Source organism: Stenella coeruleoalba (genome assembly GCF_951394435.1).
Source record: "Stenella coeruleoalba genome assembly, chromosome: 7".
Classification (NCBI taxonomy): domain Eukaryota; kingdom Metazoa; phylum Chordata; class Mammalia; order Artiodactyla; family Delphinidae; genus Stenella; species Stenella coeruleoalba.
The window spans coordinates 66,307,928-66,329,596 of record NC_137153.1 but is presented as its reverse complement, the minus strand read 5'-3'; the positions used below and the strand labels follow the sequence as shown (position 1 = coordinate 66,329,596).

The following is a 21,669-nucleotide window of genomic DNA, read 5'->3' as shown; positions in this document are numbered from 1 at the left end:
ATCCCTGCAGACTTCCAAATATTTTCACCACGTAAAGTGTTCCTTCTCTCATCTGGCAAACTTCTGCATCTTCTCATAAGGCTTAACTCTGCCTCTTTCTAGGGAAGTTATTTCTGAGTAACTCAGGTGGAGTCAGGAACTCCTTCCTGTGTATAGTTTTGTATTGAAGTTTGTTCGGCCTCTAAACAGTGAGCTTGGAAGGCAACCTTACCCCTTTCTGTGTCTCCAGTACTTTAGCCTGGTGTCCGGTGGTTTTGCGGACAGGATAGTTTGTAAGTTGTTGTAGGAAAGCATGTCATGATGAGTAGAAGTGCACCTGAGTAAGCCCTGTGCTGGGGATGTGGAATATTGTCCATTAACCTCTCAGCCGGCACCAGGCCCTTACATAGGTGCATGGATGAGAGTCTGTTTCAGAGCTGGTGCATAGGAACAACACCTTCTGTAAACTTGCAAAGTTAGAAAATTTATTCTTTTTTAAAATAATTAATTTTTGGCTGCACTGGGTCTTCGTTGCTGCTGTGCGCTGGCGTTCTCTAGTTGCAGCGAGCGGGGGCTGCTCTTTGTTGCAGTGAATGGGCTTCTCATTGCGGTAGCTTCTCTTGTTGCAGAGCACAGGCTCTAGGCGTGCAGGCTTCAGTAGTTGTGGCACGCGGGCTCAGTAGTTGTGGCTCACGGGTTGAGTTGCTCTGCAGCATGTGGGATCTTCCCGGACCAGGGATCGAAGCCCTGTTCCCTGCATTGGCAGGCGGATTCTTAACCACTGCGCCACCAGGGAAGTCCCTAGAAAATTCATTCTTTCTAGGAAGGACTCTGAGGAGGAGAGCAATATAATTAGGTCAGTGATTTAATGCCAGGAATAGAAGCTTGGGAGGAGGAGTAACTAGAGGCAGTTTTTCTTTTCAGGAGTCTGGGGAGAGATGAGGGGGTCTCCCTAACAGGGTGGTAGAAGGGAATGGTTAAGTAACTAGAAGAGTTTTTGCTGGAGGAGCTTACCTGCTATTTGGGAGAAATGACCACTGACCTCACCACCCAATAACTCAGCACTGATGCCCACATCATCTTCTCTGCAGAGACTGCCCCAGCCATCATGGAGGTGGCCAAGGTGGAGAGTCCGCTCAACCCCAGCTGTAAGATCATGACCTTCAGACCCTGCATGGAGGAATTCCGGGAGTTCAACAAATACCTCGCATACATGGAGTCTAAAGGAGCCCATCGAGCGGGTCTTGCAAAGGTGATTATCCTCAGATCTTTTAAGCCAGAAAATGATCACTTGGCCTTTCAGTTATGCTTAGTCTTCTTGATGTGGAAACTTGTTTCTTCCAAAGGAAGACATTTGCAAAATCTTTGTTCTTGTTAATCCATTAATGCAGTTAATGCAATGGGAAGCATTGATAGGCTTAAAGTAGAGGAGAGAGGATATGGTGGCTGCTTGTTTGTTTACTTGTTATTTTTGTGACATTATTTTGATAAGATCACACTGGCTTCTACATCAGGAATGAATTTGAGGGGGAGGCAGAGCAGAAGCAGGGAGTCTTGTCAGGGGTAGTTGTGATGTGCTCAGGGACATAAGGTGGTCCCTAAGGCGCTCAAGACTGCATTGCAGGGTTGCCCCCATAAGCCCAGAGTTAGAGCTTTGAAAGAGAGATTATCTAGATTTGAATTTAACCTGAGATAGGTATATCTTTCTATAATGGAAATCTAGTTCAATTTAAAATTTTCCTCAAGAATAGATTTTATTGTTACTTGCTTTGTTTTGTTCTTGTTCTAAATGTTAAGTTTATAATCTGGGTTTCTGTAGACTTGTTGGCATCACCACATAAATTCCTGAGCCCCAGCAGAGCCTTCTCTACTGTGGCTCGTCACGGGTTCTACTTGGAAGCCCATCTCCGTGGAAGGTCCAGTAGCATTGAAAGCAGACAGTAGCCTCAGAGAGAACTTGCAGAAGGGCAGGGGTTGGTGCTCAAGTCCTCCTCCTGCATCTGGACGCAGCTGCTTGTAACCTTGGACTATTCTGACATCTCTGCCTTGAAGTCTGTTATTTGATATGTATGGTTCAGATCACTCCTAGAAAAGGTTTAAAATTTGGGGATGTTAAGTTGAGTGAAAGTTGATTAGGGGTGGGTGAGAGAAAAGGAAGATAAAGGTTTATAGTGAATTTCTCAGATGAGCTATCCTTACTTAATCTTTTCATTAGGTTTGCTCTTAAAAGATCTCATTTTTGAAACCTTAACATTTCTGGGTTGTCTTTGAGGAGGAAAAAAATCAAGTTGAAGAGAATGATATTTCAGAATCATTTGACACACAGAATTTTGATCATAAACTTAAAATGAACCGGTTAGCAAGGTTTTGAGCTTTATTGGGCAGAAGGGTGTTAGGGTGACTGTCTGTCCTCTACTCTGGGCTCTGAATGCAGCCCTTTGTCCTGTTGTTCTCCCTCTTTTGTTGCCTGAAAACATATATCTTACTGTGTTCCACTGGGATTAGTGAATGTTCTGTGGTTGGGGGCACGTTTAGTAACCTTAGAAGAGGAAGCAGGCACTACCCTCACAAGAGAGCTGCAGGCACACAGAGGACACCTGTGCTGCCTTGGGTGTTCTCTGACAGAATGACGTTAATGAGAACGACAGTTAGTTTTCTGAATGTTGAACCAGACACACCTGAGTCCAGACTTTTTTTTTAAGTGAGACTCATTGACAAAGCTGGAGTTACTCATTTATTCAATCTTGTGGTAATTTCCTTTTACTTATATTAGGAATACAATAAACTGTTTTATTCCCAGTCATTTTTGCTATCTTTTACATCAAGTCACATGGACTCAGTTTCACCTGATTTCCTTCTTTTTCTGGAAGTTACAGCAACAGCAAATGTATAAAACTACACCAAATCAAATCAAATTGTAAAGATCAAAACTGCATTAATGGTGCTAGTTTACTTTGAGGGCTAGCCCTGGGGAACAGAACCACCTATGAAATTCTTTGTTGATGCACCATTTAATGAATTGGTCTTAATTTATGATTTGAAGAAAGTGGTTGAGAAATTCCAACAGTAGTGACTTTGGCCTCAGATTACAGTCTGTCTTGCTTGATAACATTTTTTAAAAAATCAATCAATTAATTAATTTTTGGCTGCGTTGGGTCTTCGTTGCTGTGCGCGGGCTTTCTCTGGTTGCCGCGAGCGGGGGCTGCTTTTCATTGTGGTGCGCAGGCGTCTCACTGCGGTGGCTTCTCTTGTTGCGGGGCATGAGCTCTAGGCACACGGGCTCAGTAGTTGTGGCTCGCGGGCTGTAGAGCGCAGGCTCAGTAGCTGTGGCGCACGGGCTTAGTTGCTCCGCGGCATGGGCGATCTTCCCGGACTCTAGGGCTCGAACCCATGTCCCCTGCATTGGCAGGCGGATTCTTAACCACTGCGCCACCAGGGTAGTCTGTTTGATGACATTTTTTTAGATTTATACTTTAGATTTAACTTCTTTTTTCCAGAGTGAGAGGTTTGACACCCTGACTTTTTGTCTAAAAAGTTGGTGGTCCAGGTGCGAAAGTGAAAAGTGACAGTGTCCTTAAATGTAAAACTTGTACTGTTTTTGTGGAGAAAGGTTATGATGAAGCATTATTATACGAGCAATGGCTAAATTCTTTGGCAGCAGTATTCTGGACATAGCCTGTTCTGGGCCTGAGGTTATGCATAATACAGAGCTTCACAAGTAGCCTAGCGGGTGCAGGTAGCTGTCTGTGCCCAAAGGTGAAGAAAGAGTGTGAGAAGCACCGCCCTTCCTCCTCCTGCTCCTTTCTCAGTTGGTAGATGATAGTAATAGCAACATAGTTCAGGATAAGTAGTGCAAATACAGATTGTAGCTGGACAATTTTTACTGGTATAGGGCCCAGGCTGGGGTCGGGGAAATGGTAATATGCAATCTATATCTATATCTATATCTATATATGTATAAATATATATATATATAAAGTCCTAAGTATGTTGTGCTTACGATTCCTATGTAAGAAAATCTGATGTGTTAAGATTTAAAATTATAGTTAAAAAATAAGATTTTTGTTATACGCCTGAACTTACAGATTTTTAAAGTTCTGTCTGAACATTTTAATTGAAGTAAATGAACACACGCACAAAATATTCACAAAGGTAATATTTAGAGTTTTGTAAATGTATTCCTTGTTTAACTTGAGAGAAGAAAATTTGGTTCAGAATTTTTCTGGGGTGAAAAACTGCCTTGTTTTTCACAACACAGGAAAATATTTAACTCTAAACATAATATTGATTTTGATTGTAGATATATTTCTAAACAGGAGCCTGAATAAATCTATGTTTTATATTTTGGAACACTCACATTTATTTCTGATGAAGAAAAAGTTAGTATTTATAACACTCTTAAATACTGCCCTCTCCCCTTTCAATATGTGATCAAGACAATGTAATATGTTTATCCATATCCATTTGGTGCGATTGTTCATATACTTTTAAGATAGTATGTATTTTTAGCTCATTTTAAGCTAACATACCTTGGAGAAAATAAAATGTATAATATTTCCATATTGCTGATGAAAATTAATTTTAGACTTGACTGCTCCCCCCACCTCTTTTTTGAATTAATAGAGTCGTTTATCAGGTGTATAACATTGGCCAAGTCACTCCTTCCCCGACTCCAGGTTTTCTCATCTGACGAAGCTTGACTTAAAGCTTTCACAAAAGCTAGTTGCAGGTGCAGTGTAGATAAAATGTGAAAGACAAAACCTGAAAACTCTTAGAAAACAAAATAGAATGTATTCATGCCCTAGAGTAGGAAAATACATATTTTTTAAACAGAAGATCAAGGCAAAAAATGAAGAAATTGGATTATATTAAAGTTAAGAGCTTATGTTTATCAAAATATAGTTTAGAAGGTTGAAGGGAAAGTTACAGGGTAAGAGAAGATATTTGATATATGTACACACACATACATATAGATATTTGCAAATATACACACACATTCTTCTAAGAATAACCAGACTATATATAGAATCTCTATACATTAATAAGAAAAAGACTGACAGTGCCATAGTAAAATGAGCAAGAGGATTGAATAAGCACTTTACGAAAGAGGATATCTGTAGGGTCAGTGAATATATGAAGAGATTTCTTTAGTTATCAGAAAATGCAAATGGTACTCCAACTTGAGTACCATTACACACCTTCCAGAAAGACTAAAATTTAAACGATCAACAATGCAAAGTGATGATGAAGATGTGGAGCAACAGGAACTTTCACACATTGCTGGCGGGAGTATGAAATCGTACAACCACTTTGGCAAAAGTTTGGTAATAACGATTAAGTTTGATCTGTACATATCCTATGTCCCAGTAGTTTCACTGTTAGGAGGATCTGTGCGTGTGTGTATTTGAGAACCGTGTGCCCACATGCAGCAGAAGATGCATACAGCAATGTTAATAGTGCTGTTTGCAGTTGCCAATAATTAGAAAAAAAACAAGTGACCACCAAGTAGTCACCCCTACAAATAAATATTTATACGAAGGCATACTAAGTAGGAATGAAAGTCAATGAACTTCAGTTACCTAGGTCATCATATTTGAATCTCACAAAAAAATTGAGTAAAATATAAAAGATAAAGAATGTATGTATAGGGGGCTTCCCTGGTGGCGTAGTGGTTGAGAGTCTGCCTGCTGATGCAGGGGACACGGGTTCGTGCCCCGGTCCGGGAAGATCCCACATGCCGCAGAGCGGCTGGGCCGTGAGCTATGGCTGCTGAGTCTGCGCGTCTGGAGCCTGTGCTCCGCAATGGGAGAGGCCACAGCAGTGAGAAGCCTGCATACCGCAAAAAAAAAAAAAAAAAAAAAAAAAAAAAGAATGTATGTATATATGGATGCTTATGTTTCTGTACATTTAAAAAACTGTTGTCAGGGTTTACACACAGACATGAAACTATAAAGCCCAGCAAGGAGATTAATAGCGTAAGTGCCATGATTGTGACCATCTTTTGAGTAAGAGGGGGATGTATTTGGAAAAGGGCACCAGGATCTCTGGGGTGCCAGAAGTATCTTACTTCTCACACCTGAGCAGTGGGTACTCTGGTGTTTGCTTTATAATAACTCACAAAGCTACATATTTGTGATTATGCATTTTTTGTATGTGTGCTATCTATATTTTGCAATTAAATTTTTAAAAGAAGTTTGTCTTTAAAAATTAAGATAACTTCTAAAGGTGGATAAATTCCAGCTATAAACCATGACTCAATTCATAACTTGACTCAATTCATAACATGACTCAATTCATAACTCAATTCATAACTTCCTTCTAATTTTTGATCATATGATTATGTATTTTTGGTTTTACTGTTGATGATCTTTCCATTGTTAGTAATTAAGTGTTGAAATACTATGGGAAAGCAATGGTGTGCTGAGCTACTTCATACAGGCACATGAGAATTGAGAGTGCACATCTTTTCTAACCCCATGTTCAGTGACATCACATTGGTAAGCTCAAATTGGCCATGATGGGAGTAGTTACAACCATGGAAATAGGCAAAACCCACAAATCAGGGTTCCCCCACCTCCCTGGAAAGTTGTTGGTTAAACATTTACTTGCACACCACTCTGATTTGCCATATTGTGTGAGAGGTGTTTAAAGAAAAGGTATCAACTAAACCAATACTTATTTTTCTCATGGTACTGTAAACAGCACTTGAACTCTAGCAAGTTATTTTACTTTTGTGTGTCTCTCAATTTTACCTTTAAAACAGAGAGGTTAACAGTAGCCACTAAAAAATAAGTTAATACAAGCACAGTATTTTGTATAGTAAGTACTCAGTAAATTTTGCTGTTTTAAAAAAGTCATGTCAGTAAGGTGAATATTTGGGAGAATGCAAGCATTTCCTTTAATGTGAATCTTCACAGTTCTTTTACACATTTGTCATATAAATGCTGAGAAATTCTTCACTTGTATTCTGTTGGAATAGGAAAGCTAAATAACTACCTGGAATGTTTTCCAAATAATATTTCATTATTTTACTTTTAGGTTATTCCTCCTAAGGAGTGGAAGCCAAGGCAGTGCTATGATGACATTGACAATCTGCTTATTCCAGCGCCAATTCAGCAGATGGTCACAGGGCAGTCAGGACTGTTCACTCAATACAACATCCAGAAAAAAGCCATGACAGTGAAGGAGTTCAGGCAGCTGGCCAACAGTGGCAAGTGAGTAGATTCAGTTTAATATTTTTATTTCTTTCGAAGATATAGGTGAACATGGTAAGTAACCAAGTAGATGGGAGCTTGTGGTGAAAAGCAGGAGTCTTCTGCACAATCTCTTTCAGTCCTCATTTAACTGTTACTGTTTTCTGTTTTTCAGGTGGTTGCCTGCCTACTTACTTTAGTTTACTGCTAGGGAAATTGTTCCTCGTTTTATCATCTCATTCATAATATTTGTAAATGGTTTTTTTCCTATCTTTTAGTTGCCATGAGTTTTTGATTCTACACTTGATTCATCTTTGTTAGGCAAATTTTATTCTGTGTGTGACAATCTTTAAGTCTTTTTTTTTTTTAAATAGCATTCCTCTTTTTTTTTTTTTTTTTTTTTTTTTTTTGCGATACACGGGCCTCTCACTGTTGTGGCCTCTCCCGTTGCGGAGCACAGGCTCCGGACGCACAGGATCAGCGGCCATGGCTCACGGGCCCAGCCTCTCCGCAGCATGTGGGATCTTCCCGGACCAGGGCACGAACCCGTGTCCCCTGCATCGGCAGGCGGACTCTCAACCACTGCGCCACCAGGGAAGCCCAGCATTCCTCTTTTTTAAAAAATTAATTATTTTTGGCTGAGTTGGGTCTTTGTTGCTGCGCGTGGGCTTTCCCTAGTTGGCATTGAGCAGAGGGCTACTCTTCGTTGTGGTGCGCGGGCTTCTTATTGCAGTGACTTCTCTTGTTGCAGAGCATGGGCTCCAACAAGTTTCCGGGGAGGTAGGGGAACCCTGATTTGTGGTTTTTGCCTATTTCTATGGTATAACTACTCCCGCACAGGCACGCGGGCTTCAATAGTTGTGGCACGTGGGCTCAGTAGTTGTGGCTCGCGGGCTCAGTAGTTGTGGCTCGCGGGCTCTAGAGTGCAGGCTCAGTGGTTGTGGCGCACGGGCTTAGTTGCTCCATGACATGTGGGATCTTCCTGGATCAGGGCTCGAACCCGTGTCCTCCGCATTGGCAGGCGGATTCTTAACCACTGTGCCACCAGGGAAGTCCTGACAATGTTTAAGTCTTAAATGATAAGTTATATATATTAGAAGATGAGTAATTTAAAAAGAAAATCCTTGAATGACTTGAAGGGCCACCAGTATTGTGTTAGTCACCTGCTGCTATCTAACGAATCACCCCAAACCTTAGTATCTTAAATCAATAAACATTTAACATCTCAGTTTCTTAAGGTCAAGAATCTGGGAGTGGCTCAGCCAGGTGGCTGTGGCTCAGGGCCTCTCCTGAGGTTGCATTCAAGTTGGCTGGGGCTGCTGTCACCTGAAGGCTTGACTGTGACTAGAAGATTTTCTCCCAAGATTGCTCCCCTTACGTGGCAGTTGGCTGGAGTCCTGAGTCCTTTGCCACATGAACTGCTCCTCGTGTTGTGGCAGCTGGCTTCTTCCAAAGCAGGTGATCCAGGAGTTACCAAGATGAAGACACAATGTCTTTTCATGACCTGTTTCTTGACTGTCATTTCTGCCATATTCTATTTGTTATAAGCCAAATGCAGCCCATACTTAAGGGGAGGAGAATTAAGCTGTAAGTCTTGAAGGGAGGTGTATCAAAGAATTTGTGGATATATTTTAGAAACTATCACAGTTATGATTGTTATTAAATTGCCCCCCCACTGTTTTTTTTTAAAGTTTCTGATATGGTGGTTAAGGCCTTAGATCAAAATATTAATCTGGAAAAAAAAATACCCCCCCAAAACCAACCAACCAATCATCCAACCAAAAAACATCAGTGTCTAAATTCTCTGGATGGGTATTCATGAGATTAAGTCCTTTGGATAAATTTAGTTGATATCTTTTAAAAAAAATTTATATTTGACATAGTAAGCACTTGATGGTACTTGAAGAATCTTTTTTCTGTGTGAAGTTCCTATTATGGAGCATTCTGGCTAATCCAAAGCAATTAGACATTTTATAATTAATTCAAGTCCCTCTTGAATTTTTTTTAAACATCTTTATTGGAGTATAATTGCTTTACAATGGTGTGTTAGTTTCTGCTTTATAACAGTTGAGTTTTTTTCCATAGGCATTAGTAAAGCCTCATTGTTTCAGATTTCATTGATTGAGAATGTGAAACTTTTATTTGGACTAGACTTGTTTGCTTTTATACTCTTTAAGAACTCTAATAAGTTCAATGCTAAAACAAGATTGCAGAAGCAATTTTATCCAACTTTTTTTTTTTCCTAACCCAGTGTTAGAAAGATTATAGGGGTCCCAGAAGAAGAAGAGAAAAAGAAAGGGTCTGAGAAAATATTTAAAGAGATTATAGTCAAAGACTTCCCTAACATGGGAAAAGAAATAGTCACCCAAGTCCAGGAAGCACAGAGAGTCCCATACAGAATAAACCCTAGGAAAAACACACCAAGACACATATTAATCAAACTAACAAAAGTTAAATTCAAAGAAAAATTATTAAAAGCAACAAGGGAAAAACAAAAAATAACATACAAAGGAATCCTCATAAGGTTATCAGCTGATTTTTCAGTGGAAACTCTGCAGGCCAAAAGGGAATGGCAGGATATATTTAAAGTGATGAAAGAGAAAAACCTACAACCGAGATTACTCTACCCAGCAAGGATCTCATTCAGATTCGATGGAGAAATCAAAAGCTTTTCTTTTTTTTAAAGATAATTATTTTATTTTTTAAAATATTTATTTATTTATTTTTGGCTGCCTTCCTTCTTCATTGCAGTGGCTTCTCTTGTTACGGAGCACGGACTCCAGTAGTTGTGGCTCGCGGGCTCTAAAGCACAGGCTCTGTAGTTGTGGCACACTGGCTTAGTTGTGCTGTGGCATGTGGGATCTTCCTAGACCAGGGATCGAACCTGTGTCCCCTGCATTGGCAGGCAGATTCTTAGCCACTGTGCCACCAGGGAGGTCCCTCAAAAGCTTTTCAGACAAACAAAAGCTAAGAGAATTCAGCACCACCAAACCAGCTTTACAACAAATGCTAAAGGAACTTCTCTAAGCAGGAAACACAAGAGAAGAAAAAGACCTGCAAAAACAAACCCAAAACAATTAAGAAAATGGTAATAGGAACATACACATCGATAATAAGCTTGAATGTAAATGGACTAAATGCCCCAACCAAAAGACACAGACTGGCTGAATGGATACAAAAACAAGACCATATATATGCTGTTTACAAGAGACACACTTCAGACCTAGGGACACATACACACTAAAAGTGAAGGGATGGAAAAAGATATTCCATGCAAATGTAAATGAAAAGAAAGCTGGAGTAGCAATACTCATTTCAGATTAAATAGACGTTAAGATAAAGACTGTTACAAGACATAAGGAGAGACACTACATAATGTTCAAAGGATCAATCCAAGAAGAAGATATAACAATTATAAATATTTATGCACCCAACATAGGAGCACCCGAATACATAAGGCAAATTCTAACAACCATGAAAGGAGAAATCGACAGTAACACAATAATAGTAGGGGACTTTAACACCCCACTTACACCAATGGATAGATCATCCAAACAGAAAATAAACAAGGAAACACAAACTTTAAATGACACAATAGACCAGATAGATCTAATTGATATTTATAGAACATTCCACCCAAAAGTGGCAGAATACACTTTCTTCTCCAGTGCACATGGAACATTCTCCAGGATAGATCACATCTTGGGTCACATATCAAGCCTCCGAAAATTGAAGAAAATTGAAGTCGTACATCTTTTCTGACCCCAACGCTATGAGATTGGAAATCAATTACAGGAAAAAAAACCGTGAAAAACACAAATACATGGAGGCTAAACAGTGCACTACTAAATAATCAAGAGATCACTGAAGAAATCAAAGAAGAAATAAAAAAAAACATAGAAACAAATGACAACGAAAGCATGATGACCCAAAACCTATGGGATGCAGCACAAGCAGCTCTAAGAGGGAAGTTTATAGCAATTCAATCTCACCTCAAGAAACAAAAATCTCAAACAATCTAACCCTACCCTTAAAACAACTAGAGAAAGAAGAACAAAGAAAACCCAAAGTCAGTAGAAGGAAAGAAATCATAAATATCAGAGCAGAAATAAATGAAATAGAAATGAAGAAAACAATAGCAAAGATCAATAAAACTAAAAGCGGGTTCTTTGAGAAGATAAACAAAATTGATAAACCCTCAGTAAGTGGTGCAGGGAAAACTGGGCAGCTACATGTAAAAGAATGAAATTAGAACACTACCTAATGCCATACACAAAAATAAACTCCAAATGGATTAAAGATGTAAATGTAAGACCAGACACTATAAAACTTTTAGAGGAAAACATAGGAAAAACACTCTTTGACATAAACCACAACAAGATCTCTTTTGACCCACCTCCTAGAGTAACAGAAATAAAACCAAAAATAAACAAATGGGACTTAATTAAACTTAAAAGCTTTTACACAGCAAAGGAAACCATAAACAAGACAAAAGGCAACCCTCAGAATGGGAGAAACTATTTGCAAATGAAACAACAAAGGATTAATCTCCAAAATATACAAACAGCTCATGGAGCTCAATATCAAAAAACCAAACAATCCAGTTAAAAAATGGGTGGAAGACCTAAATAGGCATTTCACCAAGGAAGACATACAGATGGCTGAGAGGCACATGAAAAAATGCTCAGCATCACTAATTATTAGAGAAATGCAAATCAAAACTACAATGAGGGGCTTCCCTGGTGGTGCAGTGGTTGAGAGTCCGCCTGCCGATGCAGGGGACATGGGTTCGTGCCGCAGTCCGGGAAGATCCCACATGCCGCAGAGCGGCTGTGCCCGTCAGCCATGGCCGCTGAGCCTGCGTGTCTGGAGCCTGTGCTCTGCAACGGGAAAGGCCACAACAGTGAGAGGCCCGCGTACTGCAAAAAAAACAAAAAACAAAAAACTACAATGAGGTATCAGCTCATGCCAGTCAGAATGGCCATTATCAAAAAAGCGAGAAACAATAAATGCGGGAAAGGGTATGGTGAAAAGGGAACCCTCCTGCACTGCTGGTGGGAATGTAAATTGATATAACCACTATGGAAAACAGTATGGAGGTTCCTTAAAAAACTAAAAATAGAACTACCATATGACCCAGCAATCGCACTACTGGGCATATACTCTGAGAAAACCATAATTCAAAAAGAGACATGCACCACAGTGTTCATTGCAGCTCTATTTCCAATAGCCAGGACATGGAACCAACCTAAATGTCCATTGACAGATGAATGGATAAAGAAGATGTGGCACATATATACAATGGAATATTACTCAACCATAAAAAGAAACGAAATTGAGTTACTTGTAGTGAGGTGGATGGACCTAGAGCTTGTCATGCAGAGTGAAGTAAGTCAGGAAGAGAAAAACTAATACTGTATGCTAATGCATACTATGGAATCTAAAAAAAAAAAAGGGTACTGATGAACCTAGTTGCAGGGCAGGAATAAAGAGGTAGACATAGAGAATGACCTTGATGACATGGGGTGGGAGGACGAAGCTGAGGCGAAGTGAGAGTTGCATCAACATGTATACACTATGGAATGTAAAATAGTTGGCTGGTGGGAAGCAGCTGCATAGCACAGGGAGATCAGCTTGGTGCTTTGCGATGACCTAGAGAGGTCGGATAGGGAGGATGGGAGAGAGGCTCAAGAGGGAGGGGATATGGGGACATGTGTATGCATATGGCTGATTCGCTTTTTTGTGCAACAGAAACTAACACGGTATTGTGAAGCAATTATACTCCAATAAAGATCTATTTAAAAAAAAACTATTAAATAGCTTAATTCATTTAGTGGAACCTCTACTTGACTACTTTGATATTTCAAGAGACTGTTTGTACTTGGAAATAATCAGATAATACTTACTAGAAAATGTTGGCTAATATCCTTAAAAATCATCATAATTATTATGAGAAAGTTCTGTGGGGTTTCAAAGGAAGGTAAACCTTCTGTGGTAGTTAATTGGAATGGTGTAATTTCATTTCGTAGGTGCTACTGAGATGGATTTTGAAGGAAGGTCAGAAACGTTACAAAACTAATGTATGCTTATTTAAAAATTCAAACATTATAGAAATGCGTAATTTCAACTCCCGGAAACAATCATTGTTAATAATACATGGCGATTCAAAATATTGATGAGTACAGAGTCTCAAAGTCCTGTGTTCTCTTGTCACGGAGAAACTTTGATTATCATCTCTAGCCCATTTGATTATCGTAGCATGGTGTCAGTTTTCTATTTAGAGGGAATTTATCTTACTAGGCACTTACTTTATTCATATCTCTGTTTTTTATTCTGGTGGCTTAGTGGTAGATTGACTCTTCCTGAAGGTAGCCGTTCAGCTGACAGTCTTTGTTTTGTGTTCCACTGTGTACCCAGTGCTTGGTACAGTATCTGGGACATGGTAGGTGCTGTTTCAATATATGTTGATTGAAAAAATAAATAGTGTCATGAAGCTAAAATATACTTGAAGTAGTATAAATTATTAAACAGATTGTAAAGATTCACTTATTAACAGAATATACATTTCTTGATATTCTGAAGTTCAAAGATAATTTAAAAAATAGTGGACTCTAGGGACTTCCCTGGTGGTCCAGTGGTTAAGAACCCATGCTTCCAATTCAGTGGGCTCAGGTTCCATCCCTGGTTGGGGAACTAGGATCTCACATGCCACGTGGAGTGGTCAAAAAAAAAAATAGTGGACTCTTTTTTTTCGTTACAAAATATGACTATCATGAGAAATTGTCTGAAAGATTATTTCCAGATTAAATGTCATTTCTTTCAAAGTTGATGTATCTTTTGAGTTGCATTAATTTCACTGTAATTTTTGTAACGTTGTTACCCTTTTTTTTTTTTTTTTTTTTTTGCGGTACGTGGGCCTCTCACTGTTGTGGCCCCTTCCGTTGCGGAGCTCAGGCTCCAGACACACAGGCTAAGCGGCCATGGCTCACGGGCCCAGCCGCTCCGCGGCATGTGGGATCCTCCCGGACCGGGGCACGAACCCGTGTCCCCTGCATCGGTAGGCGGACCCTCAACCACTGCGCCACCAGGGAAGCCCCTGTTGTTACCTTTGAAATTTATATTTTTATATTTTCTCTGTGAGTTTCATATGAAAATTTATTTCAAATGCCAGTGAAATGGGTTTTAAGCCTCAAGCCAAGGCTCTACTTGTCCACTCACAGCTACACTAGGATCACATGGTCTTCATAACAGTTATGGAATGGTCCTAAGATGGGACTAATTTTCATGGTAGGCAAGAGGCATTTTTCTGGTCTTTCTGTTCATCTGTTCTCCTTCGGTACATGCCCTTGCATAGGTACACAGTACATAATGTGCTTGGTGGTAGAGGGGATAACACGCTCATTTGGTTAATAACATAACTTAGTCCAAAGGAAATCTGGAGACCTCCAACATATCTTTACTATAAAAGTTTGTGGAGGTGAGTAATATGCTGCTTCCCATCACTTACATTGTTGATCTGTACTTTCTTCTAGGCATGGAGCTAAGTGCTTTACAGAATTATCTGATGGAGTCTTCACAACAGCTCAATTGTTATTATCCCTGTTTTATACAGGAGTAACTGAGGTCCAGAGAGATTCAGTCTCCTGTCCTGGGTTATGTAGCTTATAAATGGCAAAGCCTGGATTTAGATCCAAGCAGTCTGGTTCTGGAGCCCTGTCTCTTAACAACTGTGCTATAGTGAATGAAAGGTTCTGGGTAAGAAGTGCGGTTGAATCAGTTTTGAGCAAGTTGATGCTGGATTTGTGGAATAGGCGTGATTGTTTGGCAGTCCATTAGGGATGGAAACTGTAGCCAGGTTTCATTAGAATCAGGTACCAAGTAAGTGAACTGGTCCCTTTTTCCAAGTTTAGTATCAGTGTTTGTTTCAAATATTCAGGGATTTTAGACTTTAACCTCAATAGCTAATACCCAACTATAGCTTTCTCTCTTAGAGTTATGGGTTGCTAAAAATTTATCCTGACGGGGTGAGTATATGGTGATAGATTCTTTAGGTCTTCTCATAGTGAAAGGCAGTTTAGGCTTTCAATTTCTAAAATCTAAGAAGTTTCTTTAGAAGTCATAATAAACAGCATCTTTGCTACCTTTTTTTGTCACCTGACTCTGACCTCTGGTTAGCTTGTTTAGCTTGTGCCTGGAATGTCTGTTACTACTGGAACCCTCTAATCAAAGCATTAGAATGAAGTGGAGTGGATTCTTTCACGCCCATCCTTTTTATTTTTGGTTGCCCTGTGAGATTAAATCTGTAAATTACTCTTTATTTCAAATCCAGTTGTTAAATTGTTTGGCATTCTCGCTTATTGCTTAGATAACCAGTTTGGCATCCCCAGTGTAGTAGATGTAGATGTTGCTTGTTCTATAATTCTTCAATCTAAAATGTCCAGTAGGCTTGATAGGGATTGCTGCTTCTGCTAAACACCTTTTTCACTATGTGTGTTCCATTGCTTTCTCAGTTTGTTGATTTCTTTGCTAATTTTTTTTTCCTGTAGAAACATTGTGGGTTTTTTTTTTCGGTAATAATATAAGATTATTGTTCAAAATCCAAATAATACAGAGAAGTACCTTTCTGTAATTCCTATGTAAGAGATAACCATTAGTATTAATAGTTTAGAGTATATTTCTTTCTGGCCATTTAATGTACAGTTACAGATCTTTTTTTTTTTTTTTTTTTTTTTGCGGTACGTGGGCCTCTCACTGTTGTGGCCTCTCCTGTTGCGGAGCACAGGCTCCAGACTCGCAGGCTCAGCGGCCATGGCTCACGGGCCCAGCCGCTCCGCGGCATGTGGGATCCTCCCGGACCGGGGCGCGAACCCGTGTCCCTTGCATCGGCAGGCGGACTCTCAACCACTGCGCCACCAGGGAAGCCCTACAGATCTTTTTGTTATGTAAATAGGATCATAGTATTTTTACTGTTCTGTAATCTGCTTTATTCACTGTGGAAAGATTTTAATGTCAATATACAGAAAGATCTGCCTTATTTTGTGTTCTTTTATTTAACATAGTCCTAGTTGCTGGACGTAAGCTTGAGGTTTCAGTTAATGCTGCAGCAACATCCTGGGTCATATATCATTGTATACATCTCTATGTTGAGATGAATTTCTAGAGTTGAATTTTAGGTTCAAAGGGGCATTTTTTTTTTTTTTTTTTGTGGTACGCGGGCCTCTCACTGTTGTGGCCTCTCCCGTTGCGGAGCACAGGCTTCGGACTCGCAGGCTCAGCGGCCATGGCTCATGGGCCTAGCCACTCTGCGGCATGTGGGATCTTCCCGGACCGGGGTGCGAACCCGTGTCCCCTGCATCGGCAGGCGGACTCTCAATCACTGTGCCACCAGGGAAGCCCAAAGGGACATTTTTTAAGGCTATTGAAAAATTATACTCTGATACCAGTATATACCCCGACTCCAGCTGTGTAAGAGAAGTTTCATTCTTTACCACCATTTATATATTAAGCATTTGCCAATCTGATAGGTGCAGAATATCTTATTTTAGTTTTACTTTCTTGGATTTTTAGTGAGATTGTCCTTTGTCAATTTTTCTATAGAAAAATATAAGAAATTTTAAGTGAATTACATATAATTAATAATAAATATTAAATTATATATAACAAATTACATATATTCTAAGTTATATGTTTTGTCTTTGTAAGTCTTTTATTCTAAGTTATATGTTTGTCTTTTACATGTAAATCTCTAAAATGTCCTAGTATAGTATAATTGGTTAAAGATTTTAGAAAATATTTTGAAAGCTAAAATAATATTAAGTAGTTTTCTATTGTTGATACTTTCATAAAAATATTTTTCTTATTCATCAAAAAATGAGGTTTTCATCTAGTTATTTAGGAATCTTAGAGTCTTCAGAGATCTATGATAAACACATGTATATATTTACTTGTCAGATTTGACACCATGAGCTGCTGCAGTGTTTTCATTTTGATAGAATTTTGTTTAGAAAGTGATTTAAATCAAATGGGTAGGGAAAATCTGAAAATTGTCTTACTGTTTTGTACTTTGTTTCATCTCCCTTTTCCAGGTATTGTACTCCGAGATACTTGGATTATGAAGATTTGGAGCGCAAGTACTGGAAGAACTTAACCTTCGTGGCACCTATCTATGGTGCAGACATTAATGGGAGCATATATGATGAGGTATATTTCTATTACAGTGGGTTTTGTAAAGCATCATTTCATGTTACTATTTTTGTTACCGTTTTCAGTGGTCGAGAAGCAGTCATTTGTTGTGCTTTGTGTGACCCATAATTCTTCACAGGACAAGAGGAAATAAAGACACATCAGTATGATTTCTGCTGCTTCTGTTTTTTACATTGAAACCAGCTAATTGTACAAATATGTGAGCCTGTTCAACAGTAATATAGTATGTGGTTATCTGGCTGATCTTCAAATCACACTCAAAATTTTTAAAAGCAAAGCACATTATAAAAATACCTGGAAAACAGGGAATATTATTCATAATAGTACCATCTTAAGGCAAAAGCAGTATTGTAATATGTATTCTTCCTGTAGTTTTCCCCTAATCATTTGAAAAAGTTATATTAAACATGCTTATAGGACTTCCCTGGTGGCACAGTGGTTAAGAATCCGCCTGCCAATGCAGGGGACACGGGTTCAAGCCCTGGTCTGGGAAGATCCCACATGCCACGGAGCAACTGAGCCCATGCGCCACAACTACTGAGCCTGTGCTTTAGAGCCTGCGAGCCACAACTACTGGGCCAGTGTGCTGCAACTACTGAAGCCTGCGCACCTAGAGCCCGTGCTCCACAACAAGAGAAGCCACCACAATGAGAAGCCCGAGCACTGCAACAAAGAGTAGCCCCCGCTTGCTGCAACTAGAGAAACCCTGCGTGCAGCAACAAAGATCCAACACAACCAAAAATGAATGAATGAATGAATGAATGAATGTGTAAAGCAAAAACAAAACAAAACATGCTTATATTCTCTTTTTTATCCCCCCCACACAAATTGTGAGAATTTTTTCTTTTTTAAAAGTACATATTACAGTTTTTCCAGTTATTTTTCATGAGAGCATAATCTGCTTGATGTAATCTAATCCTTCTTGCCTCCCCTGATACTACTTGAAATCCTATTTTTAAAAAAAATCTTTTCTTTTTGAAACCTTTTATTCCCTCTCCCATTGTTTTATTTAGAGAAATTTCTTGCCTACCAAAAAGTTGAAGTGATGCAGTGAACACCTGGATGCCCTCACATGGATTCACTAGTTGTTAATATTTGCCACATTTGCTTTTTGTTTCTCTATCACTCTGTCTGTGTCTCTGTCTCTCTGTCCTTATGCTGTAACATTTGAAAGTAAGTTGCAGACATCATGACAATTCACCCTTAATTATTTCAGCATGTTTCTTTCAGTTATAAGGCAATTTAACGTTTATATAATGTCATCTAATATAGAAACCATACTCAAAGATCCCTGATTTTCCCAGTAATGTTCTTTATAACCTGCTTTGAAGGTTATATGAAGGATCCCGCCAGGGATTTCCCTTTAAAGTTAGTAAGTGTGCTATAGGGTAATATTTAGAGGCTAGTTGAATATCCTGTTCCCAATAGCCTTTCACCCAGTGAATTTGCCTCCATTGATAATCCTTGACCGAGTCAATTATTGTACTATTTTTAAACTGTTTATATTTTGAAATATAAAACAAGCTGGAAAGTGGATAAAACATAAACTTAGAGCTTCATGAATTATTGTAAGGTGAATACCTATGTACCATCCCTGACATCAAGGAAAACATTACAGGCACCCTAGATTTCCCCTATCTGTCCCCTTTACCTATTATAGTCTCCTACTTTTCCTCCAAAGGAGTGGTTATAGGGTATACACATGGGTAGTTTTAGAACAAAACTATTTTCCACTTTACACCTTTCTATACCAGTGTTTGCTACTTCCATTGCCCCACAGCCTCCCTGACATTAGACATTCTAAAATTAAATGGGAGTATGTAGCAGGTTCTTGTGGTTTTAAATAGCATCATGATTTTTTTTCTTTTATGTTCATTGGCTATTTGGATTTCCTCTTTATCAAAATGCCTGTTCAAGCCTCTTGTATGTTTTTCTTTTTTGTCATGCTTTTCTTATTGAGTTACAGTTCGTTATAATACATTTCTGGATATGAGGTAGTGGCACAGTTTTAGTTTTTCTATATGGATCTTCAGTTGTTGAACACTGTTATTGAAAGGACCATTCTTATTTTTGAAAATGGGCCGGGTATTAGATGATACTATGGAATTACTGTTGTCCTATTAGACGTGATGATGACATGGTGGCTATATATATTTTTCCTTGTCAACTGACAATACACACTGAAAAATATATAGGTGAAATAACATGCAGTCTGGGATTTGTTTTATTTTGTTTTTTAAATTAATTAATTAACTTTTTTGGCTGCGCTGTGCGGCTTGCAGGATCCTAGTTCCCCAGTCAGGGTTTGAACCCCGGCCACAGCAGTGAAAGCACCGAGTCTTAACTATTGGACCACCAGGGAATTCCCCTGGGATTTATTTATTTATTTATCTATTTTTTTGCGGTACGCGGGCCCCTCACTGCTGTGGCCCCTCCCATTGCAGAGCACAGGCTCTGGACGCCCAGGCCCAGCGGCCACAGCTCATGGGCCCAGCTGCTCTGCAGCATGTGGGATCCTCCCGGACCGGGGCACGAACCCGTGTCCCCTGCATGGGCAGGTGGACTCTCAACCACTGAGCCACCAGGGAAGCCCGGATTTGTTTTTAAAATACCCCAGGAAATAAAGTGGTATGACTTTCGTTGAATAAAGATTGGCAAAATATTGTTAAATGAAGCTAGATGATGGATACATGATGTTTAGAATATGTGTATGTTTGAAATACTAAAAATAAAAGTTAAAGAAAGGGAAAACATCCTTTCTCTTCCCCCTTTCGTATTTTCAGTAGTGTAAGTAACCTCTCTGTTGAGAATTTTTGTTTAAGTTTGTACATGCTCATGTAGAAAAATAGAGAAAAAATGAAGAAAAAAGTTACTCATAAGCTTGCCAAACAAACATAACCTCTTTATGATTTCCTTTTGGCCATTTATTTATTTAATTTTGGGTATCCTATTTTATTAGCATTTAAATTTCACCAAGAGTTCAAGCATATGCTAGCCATATGTTCAGACTTTTGAAATAAAGGTGAAATGGGCAAACAGCTTTAAGGGTGCAATGTATTTAACACTGCACAATATATTAACTAACTAGACAATCTAAGGGGTGGTATAACTATACACTTAGGAGCACCAAGTGTAGGAACAAGTCCTGGGATTGGAGGAAAAACCCGCCATTCAGGACTGAACAGAGGTCCTTGGCTGCTGACAGAATCTCCCCTTGACTTCAGACTTGAGACAAACCGAGCAAGTCTATCAGCATACAAAACCCACTGATTTCAGGACAAACAGTAACAGGATAGACTGGCCAGGGCCAATTCAGATTGTGGGGATAGTCTGAAGCGGGCAGGGCTGGCTGCAGGCTGGAAATGTTGCAGTTGAAGTCCAGGATCGGCAGATGAGAGCAGCCACTTTCTAAAAATCGCTGATTTCTATACAACTTCCCAAGATGCTTTTCCCAAACAGGGTGGCCTTTTATTTTATGTCAGTGTGTGTATGTCAGTGTGTGTATGTATATGTATGCATGTGCTTGTATGTGTGAGTGTGTTTCCCCATCTCAAATGCTGAGAGATTTTAACAGTTTTTTTGCTTTAGAAGCATTTTCAGTATTGGTCTCCAGAGGATCATTTTAGTGTATTCTAACCCCAGCCAGTTTTAGAGTGTACCTTGTATTAAGTCTTTGCTTTTTTTTTTTTTTTTTGGTATTTCAATTCCAAGTATATTCTTTTTTTTTAAATTGAAATATAGTTGATTTACAATGTTGTGTTACTTTCTGCTGAACAGCCGAGTGATTCCTTTATACTCCAGGTATATTCTTTAAGTTTGACATGTTATGGTTACTTATGTTTAGGAAAATGAGTGCCATTAGTAGTGAAGCTTCCTTACAGAAGATGGCACCTTATCTTATTAAAACAGCTTCTCTGGGATTTCCATTGAAATGGGTGAGGCCAAGCAAATATGGTTGGTATTTTCAGTTGGGGCCCAGCAAAGTTAAAGTGTTTTCTCAAAGTTATGAGGCTAGTAGACTGGCTGCCAGGTGCTCTTATTCCCCACACGTTTTAAGGAAGTAATTATGTATAGTCAGTCTCACAGTTGTGGAAATGTGTACAACTAGGTCTGGGTCACCTACAAATTTCCCCTGAGCTAATGGTTTATTTTGTGCCTTCTCTGTGGTTTCGTCCCTGTGGTATCCTGGCAAGTTTGCAGGTTTCTAAAAGGAAGACTGAGCTGAGGAATCATCTGGATCTTGGGCTGAGAGGTTACACGTCTCAGGGCTCAAAAATAAAATAAAACGCAGTCC

At 39.3% G+C, this 21,669-nt stretch overlaps 1 protein-coding gene across 8 annotated transcripts in view; it reads left to right on the top strand.

The window, feature by feature from the left end:
* KDM4C (lysine demethylase 4C) overlaps window positions 1-21,669 on the top strand; it is a 451,309-nt gene that overhangs the window by 90,311 nt on the left and 339,329 nt on the right. For 7 of the 8 annotated variants that reach the window (XM_079925522.1, XM_079925523.1, XM_079925525.1 and 4 more), the window contains 3 exons: window positions 1,071-1,231; window positions 7,018-7,193; window positions 17,258-17,372. In XM_079925522.1, coding sequence (XP_079781648.1) covers window positions 1,088-1,231; window positions 7,018-7,193; window positions 17,258-17,372 — 435 coding nt within the window. In that variant the 5' untranslated portion in view covers window positions 1,071-1,087. Of the gene's footprint in view, window positions 1-1,070; window positions 1,232-7,017; window positions 7,194-8,495; window positions 8,631-17,257; window positions 17,373-21,669 lie in introns of those variants that run through there. The other variant, XM_079925529.1, reaches the window with a different exon arrangement.